The 25,153-nt window shown below is 42.7% G+C and overlaps 1 protein-coding gene and 1 long non-coding RNA gene across 2 annotated transcripts in view; both read left to right on the top strand.

The window, feature by feature from the left end:
- Window positions 1–1,127: 1,127 nt before the first annotated feature.
- On the top strand, window positions 1,128–9,393 carry LOC134563541 (uncharacterized). Its single transcript, XR_010083392.1, has 3 exons — window positions 1,128–1,246; window positions 4,003–4,121; window positions 9,112–9,393. It is a non-coding gene; the product is annotated as an uncharacterized LOC134563541 (long non-coding RNA).
- A 141-nt stretch (window positions 9,394–9,534) lies between these two features.
- LOC134564499 (serine/threonine-protein kinase 26-like) overlaps window positions 9,535–25,153 on the top strand; it is a 31,573-nt gene continuing 15,954 nt past the window's right edge. Inside the window, exons 1-4 of the mRNA XM_063423396.1 lie at window positions 9,535–9,551; window positions 9,618–9,787; window positions 10,127–10,474; window positions 10,580–10,701. Of these exons, the coding sequence (XP_063279466.1) occupies window positions 9,535–9,551; window positions 9,618–9,787; window positions 10,127–10,474; window positions 10,580–10,701 (657 nt within the window). The remainder of the gene's footprint in view (window positions 9,552–9,617; window positions 9,788–10,126; window positions 10,475–10,579; window positions 10,702–25,153) is intronic.

Genomic DNA, 25,153 nt, shown 5'->3' with positions numbered 1-25,153 from the left:
GACAGAGCTGAGATACCACTTGCACCTTATTTCACTCACAGGACCCTCTGGCCCAGCCTAGTACCTCCTGGCACTGCAGTATTTTTCCTCTTATTTAGCCTAGTGATGAAAAATCACCTCACTTGTTTGTTTGTTTGCTTGCTTTGGTTACACATTCATATATGGCCTAGCCAAACAGTTCATCCTTTTGGCTTGTGCAAACCCTTTCAGGAGGCTGGCTTATTCCTCGTATCTGTCAATAGAAGTTTAACCAAGTCAAGCATTTTTTTTGTTACAATCTTTCTACACTGGCACTGTTGCCCTTGAGCCTTCCTTCTCCTCCTGATGTCTTTAAAAAGTCTGTCAGCATCCTCCTTAACTTTTCCTGCCATGGGCACAGGCATTTTACGGTGATGCTATGCTTTGTGTGTCCATCCTGTTTGACGTGCACAAACTTCCAGATCACCTCTGGTCTTCTGTCCACGTTGCAATATGGGTTGAAAGTGCAAAGTTCTGTTAGAGAACACTCCTCTGCATTCTCTACCTTCACATATGATCCATAAATCATCACTGAAGCTATAGAAATACAAAGTATTGCTTTTCTTTGAGTACAAAGAGGAGAGGACAGGTGGAGGAGAAAGAAAATGGGAAGAGATGCCCTTTTGTGCTACACAGGAACAATAAGACCAGCATAGTGCAAAACTACAGCATGTCAAATTTGCTCTCTTGCTGAATTGCAAAAAGAACAGCTCTTTTTGCAAGAATACACAGCTTTGCTGCAGTTTTTTCCTCCCTAGGGTTACAAAATCTGCTCCCAGCCCCCCAGGCAACAGTCTCTGCTGCAAAGGCAAAGCCTTGCTCTGGTGGGATGCTCTCACAGCAGGAGAGCTTTCAGAGTGCTGTAACCTTCCAAAGGAAGGGTGAGCCCACCTCTTCACAGCTTGGTTATGCATTTTATCCTGCCTCCTATAAATATAACTTTGGTCCATAAAATCGGTGTGTGAAATAAGGTTAGTCACAGGACTTCCTGGCAGCAGCTCATAAACAAGCTTTCCTCACTTCCCTCTTTTGAAAGGTCATCTCTCCCCTGCTGCACTGACTTCTTTGTTTCCCTCTTCTCCCATTTATCCCCTGACCCCCATTAGTATCCCAGTCAGTCTAGTAAACGTTTTGCCCCGTGGCAGCCTCGTCAAACACAGCAGGAAGATCAGGCTCTGGAGCGCACTCTTGACACATCTCCTGGGGATGGATCCTTTTACACTTTCTGGTAGGTTATTCTGCTATCGTTCCTCATTCAAACATTGTGCAAGGGGGAACCAATGGCCCAAGTATTCAGCAGCTCGTTAGCAGTGAAAGGTAATAGAGTCTATGAAGCTTCCTCTTCCCTTCATCCCTTTCTCACTTTTATCCTCCCCCTACTTTAACCTTTGTAGTGGCAGTTTCCTGGGCTGAGTCTGCTGTTCAACAGCTGGTAGTTGAGGGTGGTATTTAACTAGGTCTCACCATTATTTATGTTTCTCTGAAAAATACACCCACTTTCCTGGATGCAAAGGTGACCAAGCACTAGCACACATGAAGGATTCACCACCCACTGTGTGTTTTATAGATGCAGCCTTCTAGCACACAGGTTACGCTGTCACCATCATGGCATTTACAGTCTCACCAGTAGCCTTGCTGGCCTTGATCCACATGTTTACATCTGACTTCCTCATCAGCACAGGGGATAAGTGTACGCAGCAGTTGGACCAGATAGAGGAGAGTTCTGAAAGCAGCCAGGGGAGATGTGCACTCATGAGTCATCTGCTCTTTGGTTGCTCTTAGCTGGCAGAACAGTGAGTCTGTTGTGGAATTTTCGCTTCCTTGCTGCAGCCTCTGTCACTGAACACACTGCACTTAGATCCACACACTCACCATACTGGTGCCTTGATCTCAACCATTCACCCAAACCCTGGCCCTTGCCCAGAGTTTTATTTTACCTACCAGGCTCTGCCTGTCTGATTGCAGGTCTGGGACTGATACCTGTCACCTTATTGTCACCCAATTTGCCCCTGGCTAGTCACAGCTGTGATGACAGCTGGGTTGGTTTGCAGCATTGCTTGAGGGTTCATTTCCTGGAAACAAGAATTGTGAATCCAGGAACATTTTCAGATCGCCCCATTTACATATTTAAACAGAGATGAAAACCTAACAGGATTTTCTGCTATCCTGGTGTTTCCTTTTCCTCTCTGTCATCCTTTAACCAGTCTTGCTGTAAGACTGACAAAGCTCTCAAATCCTCATCTCAACCTCAGATTGCCCCCCTCCTGCTCACTGTCCTTGCTGAAGCATCTCCTGATTTTTTCACCCAAGAGCCACCATCTGTGACATCTAGCAGTTCACACAAAGCTGCGTGTTCATGAGTGACAGCCCAACTGGGACACAGATGTTGAGTCTCATTTCCCACAATCCGGCGGCTTTTGGACATTTTTCCAGGAGTTTTGTTCCATTCCCTCCTCTTGTTCAAGCTCCCTTTTAACAACCAACTCAACTGAGTATGTCTTTTGTGCAAATAGCAATTTCCTTTCGAAGCTCTCAGTGAAGGCCATGCTTGTCACTTAGTGCTCTGAGGGGAATTTGGGTAAATTGGACTGGAGACAAAAATACCTCTGTTCCTTTTCCCAGGAAGGTATCAGGTTTCTGCATTTCACGTGTATTTTTGCTCTAAGAGGCTCAGTAAAGTGGTATTATCAGACTGTCACCTCAATTGACTGTCTTCATTGATTCCTGGCTAAACCACACACAATTCACTTATTTAAAAGACCTCTTGCCATCATTACTAAGTTCCAACAGGAGGTTCAGGTGAGTCTCCATGACCCAAACTGTGGTCTTTCCCCTGCTAAGACACTATCACTAAAAGCAAAGGATATACACGACAAATGCAGCAGTTGGATGCACTGGCTGTGACTGTCGCTGCCCCGTTTGGACTCAGCTCAATGTTGTGTCACAGTGCTGCCTCTGCAGGGACATGGGAATGGAAAGCAAAAAAGAGAGGATTGCATTTAATGTCCCAGTTTGTCTGGGCAGAACTTGTGGGTAGAGGCAAAGGCAAACAGGTCTCTGCCTTTTCTGACCACTCCTCAGGAAACTGAATGTAAACTGAGAGCCATCAAATACACATCTCCCTTAACGGTTTCCAGGGACAAATGCTTTTCCACAGCCACATCCCACTGCTTTCTTCCTCTGCCTGCAGTGGGGCAACTGGGAAGAAGCTGTGGGCTGGGGTGATGAGCACACGTCTCAGTCGCATGGAAGGGACCGTGGTGCCACCGTTTCTTCCTAGCTGCCAGCATCACTGCAGGGGCAATGGATTTCTGAGCTGTATTCCTCCAAGGGAACCATGAAGTTATTTCTAGCTTTGACCAAAGTTTTCTCTTCTGAGTGTCCCCGTCTGTGCTCCCCACTGTGCCATGACCGCTCCATCAGCCTGTTTTCAGCAGGTACCGATAGCTGTGATGTGCCAGGAGCCCTTGGAGGGCTGCCAGTGCATTTTGTGAGCCCTGTTGCCACGACACTGAATGCAGAGCAGATGTTTATTTCAATAGAGATGGCTTTGATTCCTTTTCAACTTTTCTGTCGAGCTGCCATCGTGTGTGAATACTTCTTCCCAGGAGCCAAGGGCTCTGTCAGGGCCCAACAGGCAGGCGTTGTGGCTGCAGCCAGTGAGGAGGGCAACAAGGCTGAGAGGCAAGTGGCAGACCAGTATAAAGCAAGCTGATGGCCCTGGCCTCTCAGGAAGGATGGCTGAAGCTCTGGGGACAGGGACTGAAGACATGTGTGAATCTGCATTCATGTGTTTGTGCACGCACTTTGTGTGTGTGTGTGTGTGTGTGTGTGTGTTTGTGTGTGTGTGTGTGTTTGTGTGTGTGTGGCTCAGTTTTGGTGCTGGAAGCCTGACAAGGCTGGGAAAAAGCAGTCTCCTTCTCACAGCTAGTACTCCCTAGCACTTCATTCTCCCCTTTTTCCCCTCCTTGTTATCTCCATCAGATCATCACTGCCTTGCTGCACACGTGGAACAGCTTAGCTGGAGGCTGAGGTGAAGAGACCATCTCCTTGAGAGCAACAGAAACAAGGCACCAAAAAATACTGAGGATGTGGTAGGAAGGGTAAGGAGATCCCTTTAGCACAGTAATTCCATGTGAGAATTATCAAGATAATTACTTATTTCTGAATTTTTTTTTCCTTCTCCTTTACCCTTCCCTTCCCTTTTTTTTTTTTTTCCAGATGGTATATTTTCAAAATTACCTCTTTTTTTCTCTTTTCTCCCTCTTCTTTAACCCATCTTGTCTGTCTTTCTCTCCTTGGTGCTGGCAGTGCCCTCACAAATATCCCACCCAGAGTTTTGGCCAGGGCTATCAGCCTCTTTGGAAGGGGTGCTTTGCTAGTGTAGGAATTCCACCAGAACCAGCTTCTTGCTGTTCCCTTATATAGAAATGTTTTTAATTCTATAAATACTGTATGCATTTTACTGAAAAAAAAATTAGGGGAAAAAAGAGTTGGACTGGCTATGTAAAGACACTGTGCTGTTGGGGCTGGTGTTTTGTTTGCCCACTGGCAGGGCCTCTCACTTCCTTCACCCTTTCCACTGTTGTGCGCAAACTATTTTTGGTATTCCAAGAGCACAAGCTTTGCTGAAATTCTGGTTTCCTGCTTTGGGGGGAAATTAGAGCAGGGAAGAGTTATTTAAAATTACAAAATGTATTTGCAAACAGGGGGAAGAATATATGAGAACAATAATTTGAGAACAATGTTCTGTGATATTAAACTACTGAATTGGATACAATTACTTATAAATACATATATGTGTGTCTCCATGTGTGTTTATTAAGAGATGTGTGGTTTATTTTAGAGATGGAAGTGTAAATAGAGTATATCTGTAATAAAGAGGTCAGAAACAAAATAGTAGCTCCATCTCACTTATCTTGCAATCTTGGAAGCACAGAACTATCCTACAGAAGATCATCTTCTTTAAGCCAAATATTGTATTGAAATAAAAAGTTAACTGGCACAAGGATCTTTTGTGTTGAAGGTGGAAAATTTGCCCTTGAACTTGTGAGCAGTCCATTAAATTTATCATAATCCTTAGGAACATAGTGACTCACCATTCACCAGACTGGTACAATACACATGCACTATCAGCTTAGTGATAAAGACCTCATAAAAACAACCCACTGATTTTTTTTCCCTGTTATGGAAAATTAAAGATTATGTCAATGCAAAATTATTGTGCTACAGGCTCATCTAGTACCATGGGCACTGTGCCTAATACTCCTGTTAGCAAGCAGCTCTGTCTACCTTTGCAGGGCAGTTCCTCTCATTTTAGCTGAGTACTTTGGCCAAATTTTAACGCTCCAGGCTGAAACTTCTGAATGGAACAGGCCAATCACGCAAGAACAAAGCCCATCCATCACAGTAGTTCATCTCTGACTGGAGCCAGTGGAAGGGGCTGGGGAAGTGGACAAAAATGTGGATGAAATGGAGTGAGCAGGGGCAGTGCTTGCACTCGCCTGAGGGGATTTGCAGCTCACTAATTCCTCAACCAGAGATGCAAGTTTTATAAACAGTATTTCCCAATGTTAGGGACTTTTTTCCTTCCATGAAACTGTCCAGTCACTTTTGGCCTGCAGCAAGTAGTTCACCAGCTTAATTATACCCTATGTGAAGAAGTGCCTTCTTTTGTTTGTTTTGAACTTGGCATCTGCTTGTTTGATTTAATGATCTTTAGTCTTTGCATTGAAGGAGATGGTGAACCAGCATCCTTCACCCACCTCTTCTATCCTACGTATTTACCTCAGCCTGATTATTTTCCATAGAGGTACAGGAAGTGTCAATTAAAAAATAGTTCAGGCATTTCTAAGAGGAAAATTGCTATAAGATGTATCATTTTGCTCTGCTAAGAAATATCATTTTGCTCCCTTTGCTTCTGAGGGAGGATGTGGAACATCATACTTTGGTCAAGCATGCGCCACTGTTGTCTCCTGGAGCAAATGCATGGTTTTGCTATATTACATGAAAATCTCAGATTTTAACACTTAGCTGGCACTGGCAGACTTTGGCAGCTGAATGACCTAAATAATCCATTTGTGCTGGAGGAGCTGCCTGTACCTGGCATCCTGCAGAACAACTGAGCTGCCTCCTCTGGGGGAGCCCAGAGCTGCAAAGGCTACAAGAAAGGTGGGATACTGAGAGCACTAGAGAATGAGGGGAGACAAGATGTATTCTGGGCATGGGAATGAAAGTGGGGAGCAGAAGTGAGTGTACCATGGTACTGTTTCTAGTCCAGCTGCAAGGCTCTATAATTTTAAATTATTTATCGGATACAGAGATGTCAAAGTTGTAATAAGGCATTGACAAGGACTACATTGGTCTCCCATGTTAGTATCAGCAGCTACTAGTAGCAGTGCTGGAAATTCTGAAAGTCCTAAATAAGTTGCCTTGAAGACAAAGTGATTTCCCTAATGCCCATGAATCAGAGACTGATTTATGTCAAAGAATTGAAATATTATGTGCTTACAAAATAATTTTCATTCTTCCTTTGACATCCCTGATGTTCTCATTAATAAAATAAATACGTGGTTCTTTCCCCCCTGGTTCCAGTCAACTTTTAACTCCCACAACATCCTTGGCAAGGTGTTTCAGACTTAAAACCATGAAAGGCATTCAAAGTTACTGGTTTGGGATGCTGTATTCCACTTTTATGTGATAACCCTTGAGCTGTGCTGCTTGTGTTGAGAGAAAGGTGCCAGGCAGGAGAACTAAGGCTGCCTCTAAATGAATTGCACGGGATTGTCACCACAAGCCCAGGCCAGTGCAACACCAGCCAGCTGAACTTTGCAAGGCACTGAAGGGTTTGGAACACCCAAATCCATCCTGATACACAGAAACTGGGCATCATATTTTCTAGAGAGATGTGTGAGTTTGCATCAGCTCTGGTAGAACCAGATCAGACACCTATTCCTTCCCTCCCCCCAGCACATCACTGCAAGGAGTCTTTGGAGTCTGTAAAATGCAGTATTTTTCTGCTTAGCACTCTAATTAATTTTATTTTATTCATTTATGTTTGGAAGTTTAAGAGACATTTCTGCCACTTTTTGTGGTAGGTCTGAAGCAACTAATATGGTGCATGCACTCTCCAAAAGCTCCATGGTTTGGATAGCTTCCTGCAGTCTTCTGATGTAAAAATAATTATATTTTCACACCAGCAACACGAAAATAGTAGTTAAAACCCATGAAACAGTTGAAGGTCTGACTTGGGTCACATCACTACTGCGAGGCCCTGGAAGCTGTCCCAAGTGAATTATAGACACATTTAAGTCTTGAAAACAGCAGCACCAGGTATTTAAAAGGCAGGCTGGGAGAGAGCAGGGAAGGTCTTTCATAGAGCAATATCAGCAACTGACCACCTGTCTTTCTTAATGCACAAACTAGAATTTGCTAATTACAGAGGGGAATACAATATTACAGCCCTTTTCTTAGATGTTATGGTACCAGTCTAGCTCACTTCACAGCCTGGCTCAATGATTCAGTCATTGCATGACCAGCTGGGTACTTAAGATTCCCTGACAGATTTTCCTCCCTGGCTTTGCTCACCATGTCATTCCCGGGCTTTCTGATCTGCCTTTTCACAGGATGCTTTCCTTTGTGTTTTTGTCACTGCACTTCTCTTTTGGTCAACCTGCCATGCATGGGAGACAGCTACAGACATAATTGCTGGGGAAATACCTTATACATGCTTCACAGTTGTCCTGCAAGAGCAGAAGAACTCCCTTAAATATGTCTGCTATAATTCATTTTGTGTTATATTAAACATATTAAACATTTCTGCATGCAAGTCAGAAATGCATAAAAGACCGAAAGTCTCAGTATACAGCCCCAAAATAGGAACACAGGATTGGCAATTAGTATTCTTTGGCACAAAGTAAACAGGGAGAAAATATGTATAACATCAAGACAAGGTTGAGATAACCAGCAGGAATCTGGAGAGAAAAATCAAGGTAATGTATGGATAGAAAGAGAAAACAAAGCCTAAGAACCAGAAGAGGAGCAACAGGTCAGCAGCAGCATGAAATAAAAATCATCCTATCACATTTGTCAGGATTTTTTGAGGGCTCATGTTCTAAAAATTATTAAAAGGTAGAAGGAGAAGTGATTTAAGTATATTTGAGCAGAATGAATCAGGCAGGATTCAGAAGTATCGTGAGAGAATATTCATTTATGTGATGAACCACTGTACGTAATTAAGAAAGCTCTTTGTCAATAGAAATCCTCATTTCTTCACAGAGGTTTATTAATGGAAAACATTTTTTAATTTAAGTGTATGGTATCAACTTTCAGAAAATACTTACCTTAAACATTCCATGCATTAAAATTAACTTCAGGAAGGCTCATAAGTAACTTAGATGTATAACTATCACACAGAAGCCTTTTAAAATCTTGCTATTTTTTTAAAAAAAAGGTGTAGAAGAAAGCAAGTATTTTAGTAACAGTAAAGGCTTAACAAACTGGCAAACTGGAAAAAAAAATATTCCACCATGATTCACAAGCCTGTTCTTAACAAACATTACTGTTTGTTTTTTGGTTCAAACCACAGTGAGTTAAGCATGCAAAGACTGCCCAACTTTGAAATTCTTGTCTTCAGCCTGTTTTAACACAACCTTACCTTAAACAGAGGTGTTTTGTGTTCCATGCCACAGTGCAACATTCCTCAGAGTCCTGAGGGAGGGAGACTGCCTGCTGTCACATCCTTTCTGAAGGGACCCACCCTCTCAGCAGGCTAGCTCTGGTGTGGCCCGCAATCCAACACCTCCAGCTTACCTTACTTTTTCTTGGCTTTTGGACCTAGAAACCTACGAATTCGAGGGAAGCCCTCACATACCCCATACATGAGGATTATTGTGATGGATCCATGTAATTTCTATAATCTTGCTCAGAGGGCTGCCAGGAAGACCAGTGCCGTAAAAGATGTCGATTTGAGCTTTGCTTTAGTAACTGGCAAAAATTCCATGTATAGGAATGTGAATCATATACACTAATGTGTGACTCATGCATGAATGGGAAAAAAGTCACTTCAAAACACTGTTATTTTCCCCTCTCCAGGTCCTGGTAGAATGTTGCGGGTAGCCCACCTCACCAGGAAAGCAGGTGGCGGTGAGGAACAGAGGTGTGTTTTGGGACAGCCCTGCAGCAGTCCGTGCAGGTGGGGAGAACTGGCCAAGGAGGGGGGAACCCTCCTGGTGAGCCAAGAAAGAGCCAACCATCCTGAACTGGGAGCTGAACCTCCAAAGACAAACTGGACCTGCCCTCACCTCCATCACACCAGGCTGCCAGGAGCACCCCTGAGACAAGAAGACATCACTACTTTTGTCACAAAAGCAAGTAAACCCCATCAAATATTCCCTCAGTTATTTGTATCCTGTTATTACCCTGTGTCTCCGGGGTGCAGGAGCCAGGGGTACAGGGGTGATGGGGTGTTGGCAGTGGGGCCAGAGAGCAGTGTGGTGAGTCTGCAAGAGGGACCGTATGACAGCACCCAAGGGGTGAGCATTGCCCGCGGTGAGGCTGAACCTTCAGTGCTGGGTCCAGTTCTGGGCCCCTCAATTTAGGAAGGACATTGATGTGCTGCACCAGGTCCAGAGAAGGGCAACAGAGCTGGGGAAGGGTCTGGAACACAGGTCTGATGAGGAGCTCTCGAGGGAGCTGGGGGTGTTTGGCCTGGAGGAAAGGTTGCTCAGGGAGGACCTCACCGCTCTGAACAACTCCCGGACAGGAGGCTGTAGCCAGGTGGATGGCGGGCTCTTCTCCCGGGAAACAGCGACAGGACAAGGGCATAAGGTGTTTGCTGCGGTAGGGGAGGTTTAGATTGAACATTAGAAATAGTTTCTTCACAGAAAGGGTGATTTAGACACTGGAACAGGCAGCCCGGGGAGGTGGTGGAGTCACTGTTCCTGGAAGTTTTTAAGGAAAGACTGAACGTGGCACTCAGTGCCCTTGTCTGGTTGACAAGGTGGTGTTGGGCCATCGGCTGGACTCGATGACCTCATAGGTCTTTTCCAAACTCCCTGTTAGCGATCCTGTGACACGCGGCCCCAGACCGCGGTGTGCTGACGCTGAGGGGTCTGCGCGGCCCCTCCCTCCGCCGTGCCGCGGCCCCGGCCCGCCCGCGGAGGCGGGTGCCGTGACGCCAGGGCCAGGCGGCGGCTCCGCCCCGTGAGGCCGAGCCGAGACGGAAGCCGCCACCGCTCAGCAGCCGCCGCCTGCAGCCGGAGCCCGACATGGCGCTCTGAGCCAGCCCCGGCCGCGCCGACAGCCGCCACCCCGGGGGGCCCCGAGCAGCCGCCCCCGTGCCGGGACCGGGGAGCGGGGCATGGGCAGGGCCGCTGCGGGGAGCCCGGCGGGCAGGGGACAGCGGCGCTAGCGACCCCCGCCCGCCCTTCGCGCAGCGCAGCCCCGCGGCCGCGAGGTGAGGAGCCGGCGGCGGGCGGGGGCCGGCGGGCAGGGCGGGGAGGGAAGGAGGGAGCGCGGCCCGCACTGAAGCCGCCACCTCCCCGCCGCTTTGTCCTTCCAGGCCCCGCCGCCGCCGCCCAGGAGAAGGAGGCCGAGATCGGGGAGCAGCGGGCGGCGCCCGCCCGGCCGCCGCAGCCCGCCATGGCCCACTCGCCCGTGGCGGTGCAAGTGCCCGGCATGCAGGTGAGCTCCGCACCGGGCCCAAAATGGAGGCGACGAGCCCGGCCCCGGCTCCGGAAGCGGCGCTTGCGGCCCGCACCGGGCGGAGCCGCCGCCGGAGCGCGGGGGGCCGCGGGTGGGCGAAGCGGAGCGGGGCCGCGGGGAGGCCGCGCTGGAGCTCGAGGGAGGCCGGGCCGGCCGGCTCGCCGGGGGAGCGAGGGAGGCAGGGAGGGAAGCAGGAGCTGCTCCGAGGTAACGGGAGGCTTCGGGGCCCGCATACCTGCACCCAGGCGGGGGAGAAGGGATTTCCCTCCCTGCCCCCTTTGTTCAGGGGTGGCCGCGCCGCATCCTGGAGCACGTAAGAGCCTCTAAAACTGATTAAAGGCGAAGTGAAGTTAATCGCAGGGTGTGTGGGTGCGCTGTAAAATGACATACCAGGAGCCCTGGCAGGCGGACCTGCTGCAGGACTTCCCCACTACCCTGGCGCTGGGCCTGTAGCGCATCTTCCCGGAGGACCTTGGGATTCATGGAAAGGAGGTATCTGCCAGGTCTGGTGGGGACAGAGCACTGGGGAACACAGTCTGTCAGAAACTTGCACCTCTCCTCGCCTGGGAATGAGGCCTAGTGTCGTTTTTGTATGTTTGTGTTACCTGCTTAGAAAACAAACAAGTTGATATGTTACTGACTTTCGTAGGAAAGGTGGAATGCCTCTGACTCTTCATTCTTACTCCGCTGGACAATCAAATACGAGTTTGGCCAGAGATCTTTATCTCTGTAAAGTACTTGAGAACCCAGCTCGTTTCAGTGCTGATTTTTTGCTTGTCAGACACTGGCAGCCCAGTCGGTGTTTTGCGCATTCTTTTAACTTAGGATCTTCACAGCTGTATAACATTGGAGGTTTTCTCACTTCAAATAATATAGAAACATTCATGATACATCTCTGTGTGTATGAGAGATACAGTAGAGAGTTCAGGAGGCTTCAGAACAGAAAGTGAATATATCTCTTGGTCAGGTACCTTTACGACTTCTAGCAAGTGTAGAATTGATGTGTAAACAGTATTTATACCTTCATTCATGCCAGTTACAGTGCTATGGTTTATTTTACCTTTCTCACTTCTAACAATTTCTAGGCTTCCTGAAATCTGGTAAATTATGGTCATTCACTGACTTTCTCTTTTTATAAGAGGACACAAGCCACATCTGCTCAGTCTCCTTGTTCCATTCTGTCAGAGTAACTGTTGCATTACAACATTCTAAAGAAATTTTGTGATAAAAGAGTTAAAGACCTTAGTCTGAGCTTCCTTATTTACAGCCTCTGGGCTTTCTAGTGTGTTTGTATTTGGGAAACTTGTGTTTCAACATTCTAGTTTGTCATTTTCCTATTTTTATATCTGCTTAATGTATTGCTCTCCTGTTTTCCATAACTGCCATCACAAAAAGACCTTGAAATTATTTAAGGTTCTGTTTTTCCATTGTAGTGCCAATAAACTTTATCCTAATAGCATCCTTATCCCCACTAATTAGTGTAACCCACAGCCCTTAACATATATCAGTATGTTAAAAACATTTTTTAAACTATTAGATAAATCCAGATGCATAGAATTAAAGCACAATTTTTTTCCTTGGTTACCTTTTTTTTTATGAAGATGGTTACACAACTCCTCAAACCCTCAGAATACAAAGGAATAGAATTTGGTGTGATGTTAATCTGCTCATCCTTCTTCTAGAAGAGTCATTAATACAGAGTACTTAAAAAGAAAACAGCTAAAATCAACACAACAATTGCATGGCAGTCTGAGGTAGAAGAGTTGTTTCCTTTGGGTTTTTCTAAGCTGTCTGGACTCTTCAGTCGAGATGATCTAAGTGATAGTAAAAGCATACATGCTTCTGCTCAGTGTTAGATGTGTGTTGATTGATTGAAGAAGGAATAAACAGGTTCTTCTGTAATGCAAAATGTAATAGTTATGTTAAAACTATCACTGTGGGAAAGTGTAATGTCAAACCTCTTTTTCTGTAATCTGTTGAGTGAAGGTTTTATTGAATATAACAGTTGGAAACTGAATTTTTCAGAGAATGTCACAAGCTTGAAGTTTTAAGCTTTGTTGTCATCTTATGCTTCCCTTACATTTGATTATACAAAAAGTATCAAGAAAAATCCAGAAATAAACATGTTATGTAATTCACATACTCCAAAAGCAAGGGTTAAGACTGTTTATCACCAAAGTATATCAGAAGTTTTTTTGACTCTTTTAAGATTTTTCATCTTCTGAAGAGTCAGGTCCCCTTTAAAAAAACCTTAAACATGGAAAATTACATAAAATCGCACTGAGGTATTTTGGTGGACTTGGAGTCTGACTTTAGTCCCCTGGCAGCAATGGCAGACCCAGAGGTAGTATTATCTGTTGCCTTTATGAGTAGTTACAGAGCCATTTGTTTATGTAGTGGTTACATTCTGTTTAACCTGTCTTGTGTCCCTAACAAAACCAGATTTCATACCTAACAATTCTTGCTTCTGCAAACAACTTCCTAGACACATTCATTTTCCTTGTTCCTTTGGAAAGGCTTCACTTGATGCAGTTGTACAGTGTTAACATAGCCAGCTGCTAAATGTCTAGGCCCATTCAGTAAAATCGAAGTACTCAGTGTATGTATAAAAGAGTGCCCTGAAGCTGGATGTGAGACCCCAAATTACGGCATTTTACACAGAATCCAAGATGAGATGGAAAATGGAAAGGATGGTGAGCACAGTTAAGGTGTCCTGGTTACAGGAAGCACAGTTTGCAGTGAGCTTGATTGTCAGGTTTGAGGTTTTATTCAGTAATGTCACAGTAACTTTGTTCGTTGGGATAAAAATATTCCAACTAGTTCTTAGTCTGGAATGCTTTAAGGTTTCGCAGTGAGCAACCTGTTCACCAGCACCGTTTTCAAGGAATCCAGTTGAACTCCTACAGAACATTTCTAGAAGCAGCTTGCAAGAGAGATGTTGTCTGTGTCTTTGCCAGCCCAGGTGCTGGAAATAGCTGGAGTGCGGAAGGTGTTGGACCCCTTATTGTTAGTCCTGAGTGTTTTTGTATTGCCCAGCAGACAGAGTACATACATAGTTCAGGGGTTGGTTGTTTCAAGTGATCTGAACATTTCAAGGATGTCAGTCATTTGGCAGCATCTCACACAATGCTTCCAAAACTCTTTACAAATAAAAAGAGGTTGGAAACTGTTCATTTGCAAGCGAGTAAAAGTCAACCTTTCTAAGGTGGATAGGGAGGCAACTTTTCAATATGTCAGCATTTAAATTTTCTGAACTAAACTTGTAAACTTGATGGAGCGTCATTCAAGTAATAAATGCCTTTTTTAGCTGGTAGAGTTTTAATGTATAAGTGTAACTTTTTCCTATTCTAATGTGTCATGCAAAAACCTTAACTCTGTGAAATACTAATTTATTAACTGACGGAAATATTGATTCTTCTCACAGGTATTTTTTGTTAGTATGTGTGTCTTTGGAACCTGGTTTGGGGCTTTATGTCCCATTATCTCTGCTATCCTACTCATCTAAACACTTTCTGTTTCCTTTCTCATGGCCTTGTTGATATCTCCTGATCCTGTATGACAGTAGTTTTGAGCACAGCCAGAAAGGTTGTTTAGAAGTGCTCTCCATCTGTTTTTGTTGGCATTCAGACTATCTTGCATTAAAGAATCTAAGTTCCTCTAAAAGTGGAGCAGCCAGGAGCATGTGACCTGTCAGGCAGTGTACTCTGATTCACAATTGAAAGATTGCTTGATTAAAAGAAAGCTTGGGTGTCAAGGTGAGCTTTGCTCTCTGTGCTGCCAGTTAACAGAGTGGCTACAGGGTGCTGCTCACCATACGGACTGAGCCTGGCAGCTGGAGAATCCCTCCCTGCAGGCCGCTCAGGGGCGGATCGGTTAATGCCTGGTTGGATGGGTAGAGAAAGATGAGAGGTAGCATTTAATTTGGTAAGTGCTCCTTTTCATGGCCCTAGAAAACCCACATTTTCTCTTAACTTAGTGCACAGCTAGAAATGTGTGGTACCTAAAGCTAGTCTGGAAGTGTGTCAGATTTCTAGTAAACCTTGTGCACTGAATTTAAAAGAATATGGCCTCTGTTAAGAGCAACCAATCTATTACTGTAAAATACTTAAATGTTTAGAAAGTTCATGATAGAATAACTTAAACCTTTCAAGAAAGATCCATTCAAGGTTCTTTTAATTTATTCCTCTACTAGGAACTGAGTTGTATCCAGGTGTTTCTGCAGCAAATTTGAAAAGGCTTTAAACTTTTACTATTTACTTTACTTAAGGGAAACTGGGAAGTCTAGCACTTGCAGGACTAGGAGACTTCCACAGTGTCTAGAAAACTGATGTCTTATGATTAAGCTGAAGCGGACTGTGGTGTTTTTTCCAGTTTCAGTTCCTTGATTGGTACTTTGAGCCTCAGTGCAGGTAGACTGCAGGAAGACAGTATTTTAAGCTTTATGGAGAACAAATCTCTTTTCTGCTTGAAGCAGAAAAATAATTGTGGAATTCAACACTGCAGTTGTTCCTTTCTGTGTTGTGCAGAACCTACGAGGTCTAGTGTATCTAATAGTAGATTGCTAAATCAGCTCAGGCCTTATTAGCTGAACTTGGTTCCCTGTTATGCCTCATGGTAAGTTACTCTGGTGACAGGAAAAGTAGGGCTCAGTTATCCTTGTACTGTCTTAGTAGTATCAAAGGAGGAGAGTAGACAGAGCCCTGAAAAGTATTCAGTGCATGGGAGCTGTGCAGGTATAATCACCCAGAATTCAGCAGATGCTGGTTAAAAGAAAAGGTCCAGTCCTGTAGTAGTATTTTCTGTGCATATTTTACAGTTTTATAGACACATTAAGTGCTTTGACTTGGAATTCTGAGGCAAATCAGCTGAAGCTGGAGAGAGCACATAAACCAACTCGCCTTGATCTCTGTATGTTCTGTACCATCATACACTGTCAGTTTTGAGCAGAGAATAATATTCCCCCAAAAGGTACAAACATTACATCTGAAAACAGTTTTAACTTTTAAACATACATAATTCTTATTTTATTCTGATTTTAACATTGAATATATTTGCACTGGCTGTTTTTGAAACTCCAGTGTCTCAGCTTTACAAGTCCTGATAAAAGTTTTGTTTTGCTTTTCTCCTTTTTATCCAAAAGGAGGATATACAGCAAGCAATAGCTCAGTAATATATTGCAATTTTTTCTTTAGGTACTTACTGTGAGGGAAGGAATGTTTCTTTGTAACTCAGTGGTACACCAGAAAGCGTATATGTGACTGAATGTGTTTCTGTAACAGCATTTGTCCTATGAGACCTGTGAAATGTATTAGTGAAGATAGACAAGAGTAGTAGCCTCTGTTTTCAGTCATCTCTAAAAGTGAAAGGCTAAATTTTAGAGCAAGTAGTAAAAGTACCATTTGTTTTCTCTTTACTGACTGTCTTCAGATTTAGAAGCTATGAAATTTGGAAGGTTGTAAGAGACTGTTGTTTTGTCTTTCATTTGTTCTTAGAGACTGAATTTAATTGTCAGAAGGGTTCAGAAATGGGTTTTGGGAAGATGAGGTTGGAGATGAACAGTACAAAGGTGGTTTGGAAGTGCTTCTGTGACAAATATTTTCTGTCATGCTGTGATGTCTACTTGTATGTTGTCTTTGAAGAAATACAGAGTTGTGGTATCTATCGCAGCAGGAGTCACTGTTCCAAATCCTGCAATTTCTTTCTTAAAATAATTGGAAATAAAACTCCTTCCTAGTACTGCCTCACCAGTATTTATTTAAAGAACTGTCATCCGTTCTTTAAATTTAAACTTCTTGCAGTTCTCCTGGAACATGTCTGTTCTGCTGATTAGATGAGGATCACTGAGCAGCACTCTCCTTAGCTCTGAAAGGAGAAGCTCAAATCTCCGGGGAAGGGTGCCCACCTGGTGATAACTCACTGAAATCTCTTCTGCCAGAGGATTGCTAACCAAATAGACTTGGTGAAAAGAATTGAATCAGAGAAACTGTTAATACAGGTACTGACAGGGTAACAGTAGTTTGCTGGTCTCATTCTTCCTCATTTTGTGTGCATGTTTTTGTACAGATGGGCTATATTGATTAGGTCTATAGCTCAGGAGAGAGCATTGCTTCAACTTAGTTCCTTCTTCATAAGGAAAACTTGGAAGAATTGCACAGAACTGCAGTTTTTGGAAGTGTGTAACCAGGTTTGTGTTTCCAAAGTCTGAATTTGAATGCTCTTGATTGAGGCAGCATGTCTGAAAAAGCCTTGTGACAAGGTCTGTTATGGTTCTGCATGAATTCTCTCTGCATCAGTGAAGGAAAAAAAGGAATGAGAAATGTGCATAAATCTGCAAGTTTCACACTTAAGCCTTAGAAGGGGGAGTCTGAGAGCCCAGAGTGGCTTCACTGTTTACATGAACCAGAATTCAAGAACCATGTGTTCAGTCCTGGAGAATGGAAGGTTTTTATCCTGTTTCCTTCTGCTCCCCAGTCTTTTGCAGGCTTTCCCCTCAACTGGGTACTGTTACATGTTTTGAATATCTGAATAATATTGGCTGGGTGAGGATCAGAGAGTGTTTATGCTTTGCTAGATGTCATGTTGTGTTTCAGCAGAGGCTTCTGTGTTGGGAGCTGAACGCAGAGTAATAAAAACAATGTACAGCTTCAAGTGACCATGGGTGTTGTAGCATGCCTAAATGTAAAACACTAAGTAAAAAAGATTGAATTTCTACTGATGTAGATCAGTTAAAAACGCAGAGAATTATGAGGGGAGCAAAATTTTCTCACTGTTGATATCTCACCTGGGAAGGTATCATCTGGCAGCTGGTCATAGCAAGAAAATTTTTACATTCCTGTACAGCTTTATTCTAGCCTAGCTGGCAAGAAGAATCTGATTTTTTTTTTTCTCCAGGGTGTTTCTTTTCCTCCCCTCCCCCTTCCCCCTGCCTTTTATGTAATGAGATGCTTTGCCATGCTATGAATGAGCTGCAAATTAATTGAAAAATGAGTTTCCTGAAACGGGCAGGTTGGTTCTGGCAGCAGAGGTTTCTTTCTTTGTAGCTCATTTTGGAGTTGTGTTTCTGGTTTTTCATTGTGTGCTCTTTGTAGCTTCAGGTCCAGTATTGTCGATATGATCAAGGATCAGTGTTCAAGAAGAGAGCACAGCTTTCATGCTTGTGGTTCTCTAGCCTTGGGGAGAGACAGAAATGTAGGATTCTAGTAGACTGGTATTTGCCTTCCTTTCTCCAAATGGTCCCTCCCCAAATTAAAGGAATGTTGATATCCTCTAAATACGGAGTCCCACTTAGTGTTCATTGCAGGCAGTCACTATGCCTGGAGACTTGTCTGTGGTAACTAAACTTGTGGCCTGCTCTTTAACCCACCCACACTGTGGTTTGGAGCCATCCTTTTTCGACTAGCATGTTTGTGCCTCACTTCAGTTTTGTTTGGCCTGAAAATAAGTAATGACTTCTTCAGTGGAGAGATTTCACAAAAGTACTAACGTATGTCATATTTGAGGTCTTTTCATTAGTTTTTATTTTATGAACCGGCAAGTTAAAAACCTGGATTTTGTTTTTATTTGTGTTCTAGGTGGCTGTAGTATAATTCTAATCTTATTTACAGGAGGAAGGTCTGCGTATCTAGTCCTAATTTACACAGAAGAAATGCTAAAATGTCTTTTAGAGTGAGATGGCCTGTCAAATTTATGTAGCAGTTGCCACTTAGCTGTATTTAAATATTAGGAAAATGTTTGAAATGCTGTAGGTTATTGCTGGCAGAGTTCTGACATGGTTATGCCTTTAAATGGGTGTGGCAAGAATTAAAAAAAAAATTGTTTGTGTACTGATAAGCAGGCTGGTGCTGAAAGGAAAGGCACACTGCTAAAAGTAGGCTGCAGCCCATAAATGGTTATTTTTCCATATTCCTATTAGATGTGGCCTTTGAAATCTCTCTGCAGAGTACATTTTTCAAAGCAGTTCTTAAAATGGAGAGGTTACAAGTGTTCTTTAGCAATCACAAATTACAGTAGTCCTTTATGTTCTGACTTCTGATTCAGGTTAGTTCATTGAGGTGGGTTAGTTATTCATTCAGCAGTCAGTTGTCCTACACTGTTCAACAGAGAAGATGAAACTTCTTGTGAAAGATCAGTTTGTTGAACTTAATAAATGCAGAACAGACTTGAAACGTTGTGACACCAGAATCTGTTGATGTGATTTCTACATGTTGAACTGATTTATATCTCCATTTCAGGATGTCTGTCCCTCTAACTAAAAAACATTAGGCCGCTCACATTTTTTTCAAATCGTAGTCAAGACTCAGTCATGTAATTTTTGTGTCCCCCATGCCTTAATTCTTCTGTTTTAATAGGCTGTGCTCCTCAGAGATGTGAACAGACTGGAGATTATGCAGCTATATGTGGTGGTTTGAGGATGTTTTAAAAATACACTAGGTAGTTAAAAAGTATTGATACATAAAAGCCAAGTGGAACTCCATTTGAACTGTAGGATTTGCAGGATATCAGTTATAGGGGAACTCATTGTCATGGGAAATTTCTCTTTGTTTCCTTTCCTCAGTGCAGAGTACTCTTTATAAATAATTGGTGTGATTTTTTTTAATTGCCTTGTGTCAGAGAGCTAATCTTTGGGACATATGGTATTAGTCTTTTTTTGTGCTTATTTATACTTTTTCCTAAACTGCTTTATGTTTTGTGAAAGAAAAGCTAAGAATAGAGGAACTGACTTCAGTGGTTTCCATTTTCAGCATAACGTACATTGACAGCTCACATCTGCCACAGGTCAGAGATAGTTTGAATATGAAGGTAATTTCTTCCCTTAAAAATCTGACAGTAGGTGGATTTGAATGCTGATTTTAGAGTTTTGGTAGTCATATAAATTTTCAAGCAGCTTGCCCTATGGCAAACTTGATGAAAACAAAGCCACATATGTTTTTGCTTGCTGTTTTTGCTTTTATATGAAGTTCCCTATGTTCTCACTAAAAATGGCAATGAGTCTTGGCCTTGTCAGATAAGAGAGATGTTTCATAAAGGGTGTAACAGAGGTCAGGTCCCATTTAAGGACAGCAAAGCCCAGATATGATTTTACTACCCCTTGAGTAGCAAAACTTGCAGATAATGTAAAAGTTTGATAAAATCAAATTGGGTTTTTTTGTTGCTCTTAAAATAACTTTCTCTGCATATGTCTCATACAGTTCCAGTAAATATAATCAAATTCTGATGTCTTTGTCTTGAACAGGACTGCAGGGCAGCATCAGAGTTTATTTACTTGCCAAAATAGCTGAAAACAAAAGTGTGTATGTGTTCAAGAGAGAGAAAAGAGATGTCTGTAGGTTCCATCCTTGTCTTGAATGTCAGCAGGTTCATTTTTCTTATTTTTTGTAAGTAATAATGGATCTGCACCTGTGCCTTCATTAACTTCAGACTATTTAAATTTTTATGTATATACACACACACATGCCTATGGCATTTTTCTGTGACTAACTTTCCTTATACAAGTAAAATATGAAAATACATATAATTTCTGTGAATAAATATTGTTACATGAATTAATATGCATGGTGTATAATTTGTGTGTATATATATGTGTAAATATATATATAAAATATCTGAAACTATGTGCAGATAGTGTATGGGAAGAAATAAAGAAGAATGTATCTGTTGATTAAGACCTTACCCTTAAGAAGTACTGTAGCTTATCAGGTTTGTCAGTCTTACTCCCTCTTAATTTTATTTTTGGGAGGTCTGAACAGAAGAAAATTTAATAGGTGCTTTATTGTCTGAGAATAGGCAAATGGAATTGTTTGAAATTACAGTCTTTTAAGCACAGGTGATTCTTACAGCTTCCAAAGATACCAGGACCTGTTAGACTGCCGTAGTAGTGGGTGCTTGAAAAACATGAGTAAACAATCTATGGTCTTCTCTTACCAAACTTCTATAAAATCCTTTGAACTAATTATCATATCTTTAATATATATTTGGGTAATGTAGGTGTAAGTGTAGGTGAGCTAGTCTGTAGCAGTGCTACAATTCTAAGGGAACTTCTGTTCCAGGTAAAGCCTGGGAGATGCTTGAAAGTCCTCACAGTGTAACAGCATTTCTTGGTCAGCTTTTAGAAATACTGTTAAGATGAGAGGACGTATGCTGTCACACTGACAGACTGCTTAGAAGAAACCTCACAAGACTGTTAAAATGGTTGCTTTAGGAATCCTAGAAGATGTTAGGTGCTTGATTTTGTTAAAATCAAGGCATTAGTTCAGCCTCTGTTCAAGATTCTTTAAAGTTTTGTTTTTTCATTCAATTGTATTCAGTACCTTTGAAAGAAATTAATTAATGAGCATTTTCAGAAGACCTGTTTCTGTAAAAGAGTTGTCCTCCACCAACAGACCTGGACACAGCCTGACATACTGTTTCTTCTAATTTTGTCTATGTTATTAGATTTCTGTATAATCTTGGAAGTTACATATTCAGTATGTTCTAAGTTTGTTTTAAGGGAGGAATTCAGAATTTGAAGAACAGGTACGTGAAAGGGTCGGAGGTGAAAAGGTGAGTCAGCAAGTCAGTCTTGTAGCACAGCCAGGACATTGCTTCAGAAACATGTATTTATTGGAATCAGAGGAAAGAGGTTATATAAGCCAGATTGGCAGAATGCTTGATGCAACAACTGGGAAAAATTATGTTTAAAAAAAAGTATGCTGGCAAAAATGATGCTATAGTGTTTTTTATTTGGGGCTCCTGAGCAGGTAGTCAGGCTGGATGAACTCCTGAGGTCTGAGGAACCAGATTGTGTAAGTTTCTGTGTACGCATACAGATGTGTATGAACACATACAGTGATGGCACCAGGTTGAATAAGAGAGGAGGAGAGATTTCCTGAAGGCCCCAGGCTGTGTGGTTGTACTGGGCTGGTGAAATGGTGTACTTGGAAGCAAAGCAGGCAGTGCAGAGGGCCTGTGTTGTCACGCTCGTGCTGGTGCTCTTAGTCACACTGGCAGGACTGGAGCTGGCATGTGCCTGTGCCTGTGCTTGTTGTACTTGTTGCTTCTTTTGTCTCTGGAATTTGGCTTAGGGAGAGAAAGGGCAAGACCTTCTCTGCCTGATTTGTCCACTTACAGGTATTATCCTTGGAGAAGTGATGATGGAGTCTGTATACTGTCTGTTGCGTTGTTAACCGTCTGCTGCCCAACAGATGTGGCCTCCCATGGAAAACAGTATTTATTAAAAAAAAAAGAATATTAGTTATTCCTACAGGTGTCTTTCAAAGCTTTTTTTCCATTTCAGGGAAAGATCTGTGAAACAGCAAGGAATAACAAGGGTGGTTTTGCTTAGGAGCGTTAATAGTGTTAAAAATCTTAAATTTCTGTCGTATTAGAAGTTAGGTGGCAGCTGTATTGCAGAAATTTATTGGTATGTATTGAGGGTGTGTATATACACATATACATTTCTATTTATATAAAGTAAATCTCCATCCTTTTATATACATTTGTTTAGGGAGCAGTCTTTAAAAGTTTTTGTTTGTTAGTTAAAGAAAAACATTCCTGTGGAACAGTAGTCTGGAAGACAAGGAAATTAAGAAAGGTAAAAGCAAATCTGTTTCAAAATGCAGTCTTTGTTCTCAGGCCATGTTTTAAGTTATGTAGTGTTACAAGTTTGAAGTCTTTCCAAAGGACATTGCCTCAATATTAGCTGTAGTTGGTCAGAAATACTTGTCCTTATCCTGGAGTGTCCTAGAGTCCCTTGTCAGCCTCGGTGAGTAACAGAAGCTGTAAAGCTGAAATTGCTTGCTGTGAGAGGATTTTCTGAGAATAGAAAGATGTGACTGTTTCCTCAAGTAGTCCCGCACAGTTTGTTCTCTGATGTCCCTCTGCTCCACCTCCTCCTCCCAGGGATGTACTTGGAGTTCTGCAGCATTGGGAAGTCCACCCATGACTGATCTCTCCCTGTACCCCAGCACTCACACACAATGGCATCAGGAGTTGTTGGAAGATAAAATGGCCTTTAAAGCTCTGATTCACCTGAAGTGGCTTAGGGGAGAGAATTTGTAGGCTTGGTTTGCTCTGCTGATGGTGTTTAATTGGGTGTACAGGGACGGAGTGAAGTGCTTTTCTACTGAGGAGCCCAGAGGAGTTTTCTGCTTAAGGTTTCTCCCCCAGCAAAATCCAAGTGTTACCCCTTGAGGTGATGAGACATTTGTGAAGGGCTGGATTAGCTGAATATGTGATTAAATTGCTTTTCTTTTATCTGACTGGAAGTATTTAACAGGTTTAATCTTGAATCAGCAATACCTATTGGTATGAATGACTGCTGAAATCCCATATTCCAAGTATGTCTTAAAGTGAGCTAGTTGTTGTGAAGATGAGTATTTAAGCATCAATAAAAAGTTTTGCCAGTCATCTTTCTTGTTTCCTGGAAGTGTGTGTCTCTGTTTGTTGTAAATGGAGAAGAGTTAGTTATTCCTTATTGTAAGTAATGTAGTTGGGAAACCATTCCAGCTAGAGGACAGTTTCCCATCTTACCTGGCATCAGGGAAAGGCTGTGTGGCAGTCGCTGCTGCTTTTACCTCATCGGTCCCTACAATAATTTTTTGGAGCACCTGTGGATATAGATTTTAAATTCAGATTTTTTTTAAAAAATGTTTTTTACTCTTAGCAGTGAATTGGTGGTAGTAGCTGATGCAGTAGTGTACAGCAATGTGTCTGTCTTTGGATGGTGTGAAGATGTACTGGTGTTCTGGGACCATTTTAACTAAAAACTTTATGAGCACCTGAAGCCTTCAGTCATTTTCTTTCCTAATATAACGATATTAGTTCTCCCAGGTTTCAGACCAAATAGGTCTTTTTTTTTCCTTTTTAATCTTTTTTTTCTTTTTTTTTTTCTTTTTTTTTTTAATTTCCTTTGATTGTGTATTTGTTCATCTTTTAGGTCTTTCACTGTCTCTATCAACAGAAGAAAACACAAGTTTTTTATTTAACTATTTCTAGGAATTGTTTTTAATGGAGCAGAGTAGCAATGAGCTCATTACAGACAAAGGGGAAATTCCTCATTCCTGTTGCAATGTGCTGCTCAGGAGCAGCAGTGTGTCTTGTCTGTTTACAACATCTAGAAGTCTTGCCTCCACAGGTCACCGAGAATCTGCTGCACTAATTTGTGTTCCCTCCTCTTGTGACAGCAGAAATAACAGCTTGGTATATATGAGCAGTGAACTGATTCAGCTGAAAATAAACCTGGCAAATCTTATGGTTAACTCTTAGCTAAATCAGCTTCCTGATTCATTTCACTGTATTGTGGAATAAATTATGGTTCTGGTTGAAGGGAAGAAGCAACAGTAAGGACCCAGATGTAAGTCCATTCTGTACTAGTCCATTCTGGACTAGCTTAAAGTACTAATATACCTTTTTTCCTAGTAAAGATTTTCTCATGAATGTGCAAGAACACCAATGTAAAGTTACATTCTGGAGTTTCATGTTGATACTTCAGTATTTGGTTGTGTAGGGTAATCTCTGCTTTAGGTTAAATGTCTGCTTTTGCCAAGCTTGCTGCTTCTTTTGCTGGTTCTGACTTTTGGAATGTGAGAAAGATGCAGAGCAAAGCATCTCTGCTGTATTTCCAAAACTTCTACTGAATTAGAGGTCTTTTTTCAGTCAGGGATGTTTCTTTATTCAGCACTGATGTGTACAGTCAGTTGCCCAGTTCTGATAGCATTTAATTTAATTTAAGACATTTAATTCTGTTGATCTGCAAAGCATGGGCTGTTCTGTTCTTGCGGTATTTCTATTTCTGCGTGACCTCTTCAAAACATTTCTCTGTAAATTTTTGTACTCTGGTGTGAAGTTTTATGTTCTTAAACTGTGGAGTGTGTCATCCATGTCCTTCAAAAGCCAGTGCTCTGATGCATGGATATGCAAGGTTCTCTAAGCAGCCACATGGCATGCTTTATGTTGATGGGAACATGAGAATTTGCTTCCTTTTTGTTACCCTCCCAACTACTTGAGTGAAGCTAAGAAATTTAAAATATTTTTATAGTAACCAGTCTGGGTGCTTTTAAGAGTAGTTATTCAGCAGAGATTCCAAACCAGCAGTGTCCTCAGCGGTGCTCTGCTCCCCTCTGTAAGGCGTGTGGTGGTACCAGCCAGTTCCAATCAGTGCCACGGGTTCAGTACTCCGTGGCAGCTTCTTATTCCTTTGCCGACTACATCTCATCCCTTTGGCTCTTCTTTCTGTCAGCACTTTTAACTGCCCCAGAGACACCTGGTCTCGCCTGGTCTCAGACTCTGGCAGTCGTGCCATCCTCTCCCGAGCACCCGTCGCTGTGTTAGGTGACAGGGAGCTGTGCCTGCCCCAGGCTCTTGGCCAGGTGGGAAGCCCAGCCTTGTCTGCCTGGGTGATGTCGTTGGTGGTCCTGTGCCAGTAATTGCATTCCCCAGGCTTCTGAATTGCTGC

Source organism: Prinia subflava, chromosome Z (assembly GCF_021018805.1).
Source record: "Prinia subflava isolate CZ2003 ecotype Zambia chromosome Z, Cam_Psub_1.2, whole genome shotgun sequence".
In the NCBI taxonomy this organism is placed as follows: Eukaryota; Metazoa; Chordata; class Aves; order Passeriformes; family Cisticolidae; genus Prinia; species Prinia subflava.
Note: the sequence above shows the minus strand (reverse complement) of the source record. Positions and strands in the feature narration are given on the sequence as shown.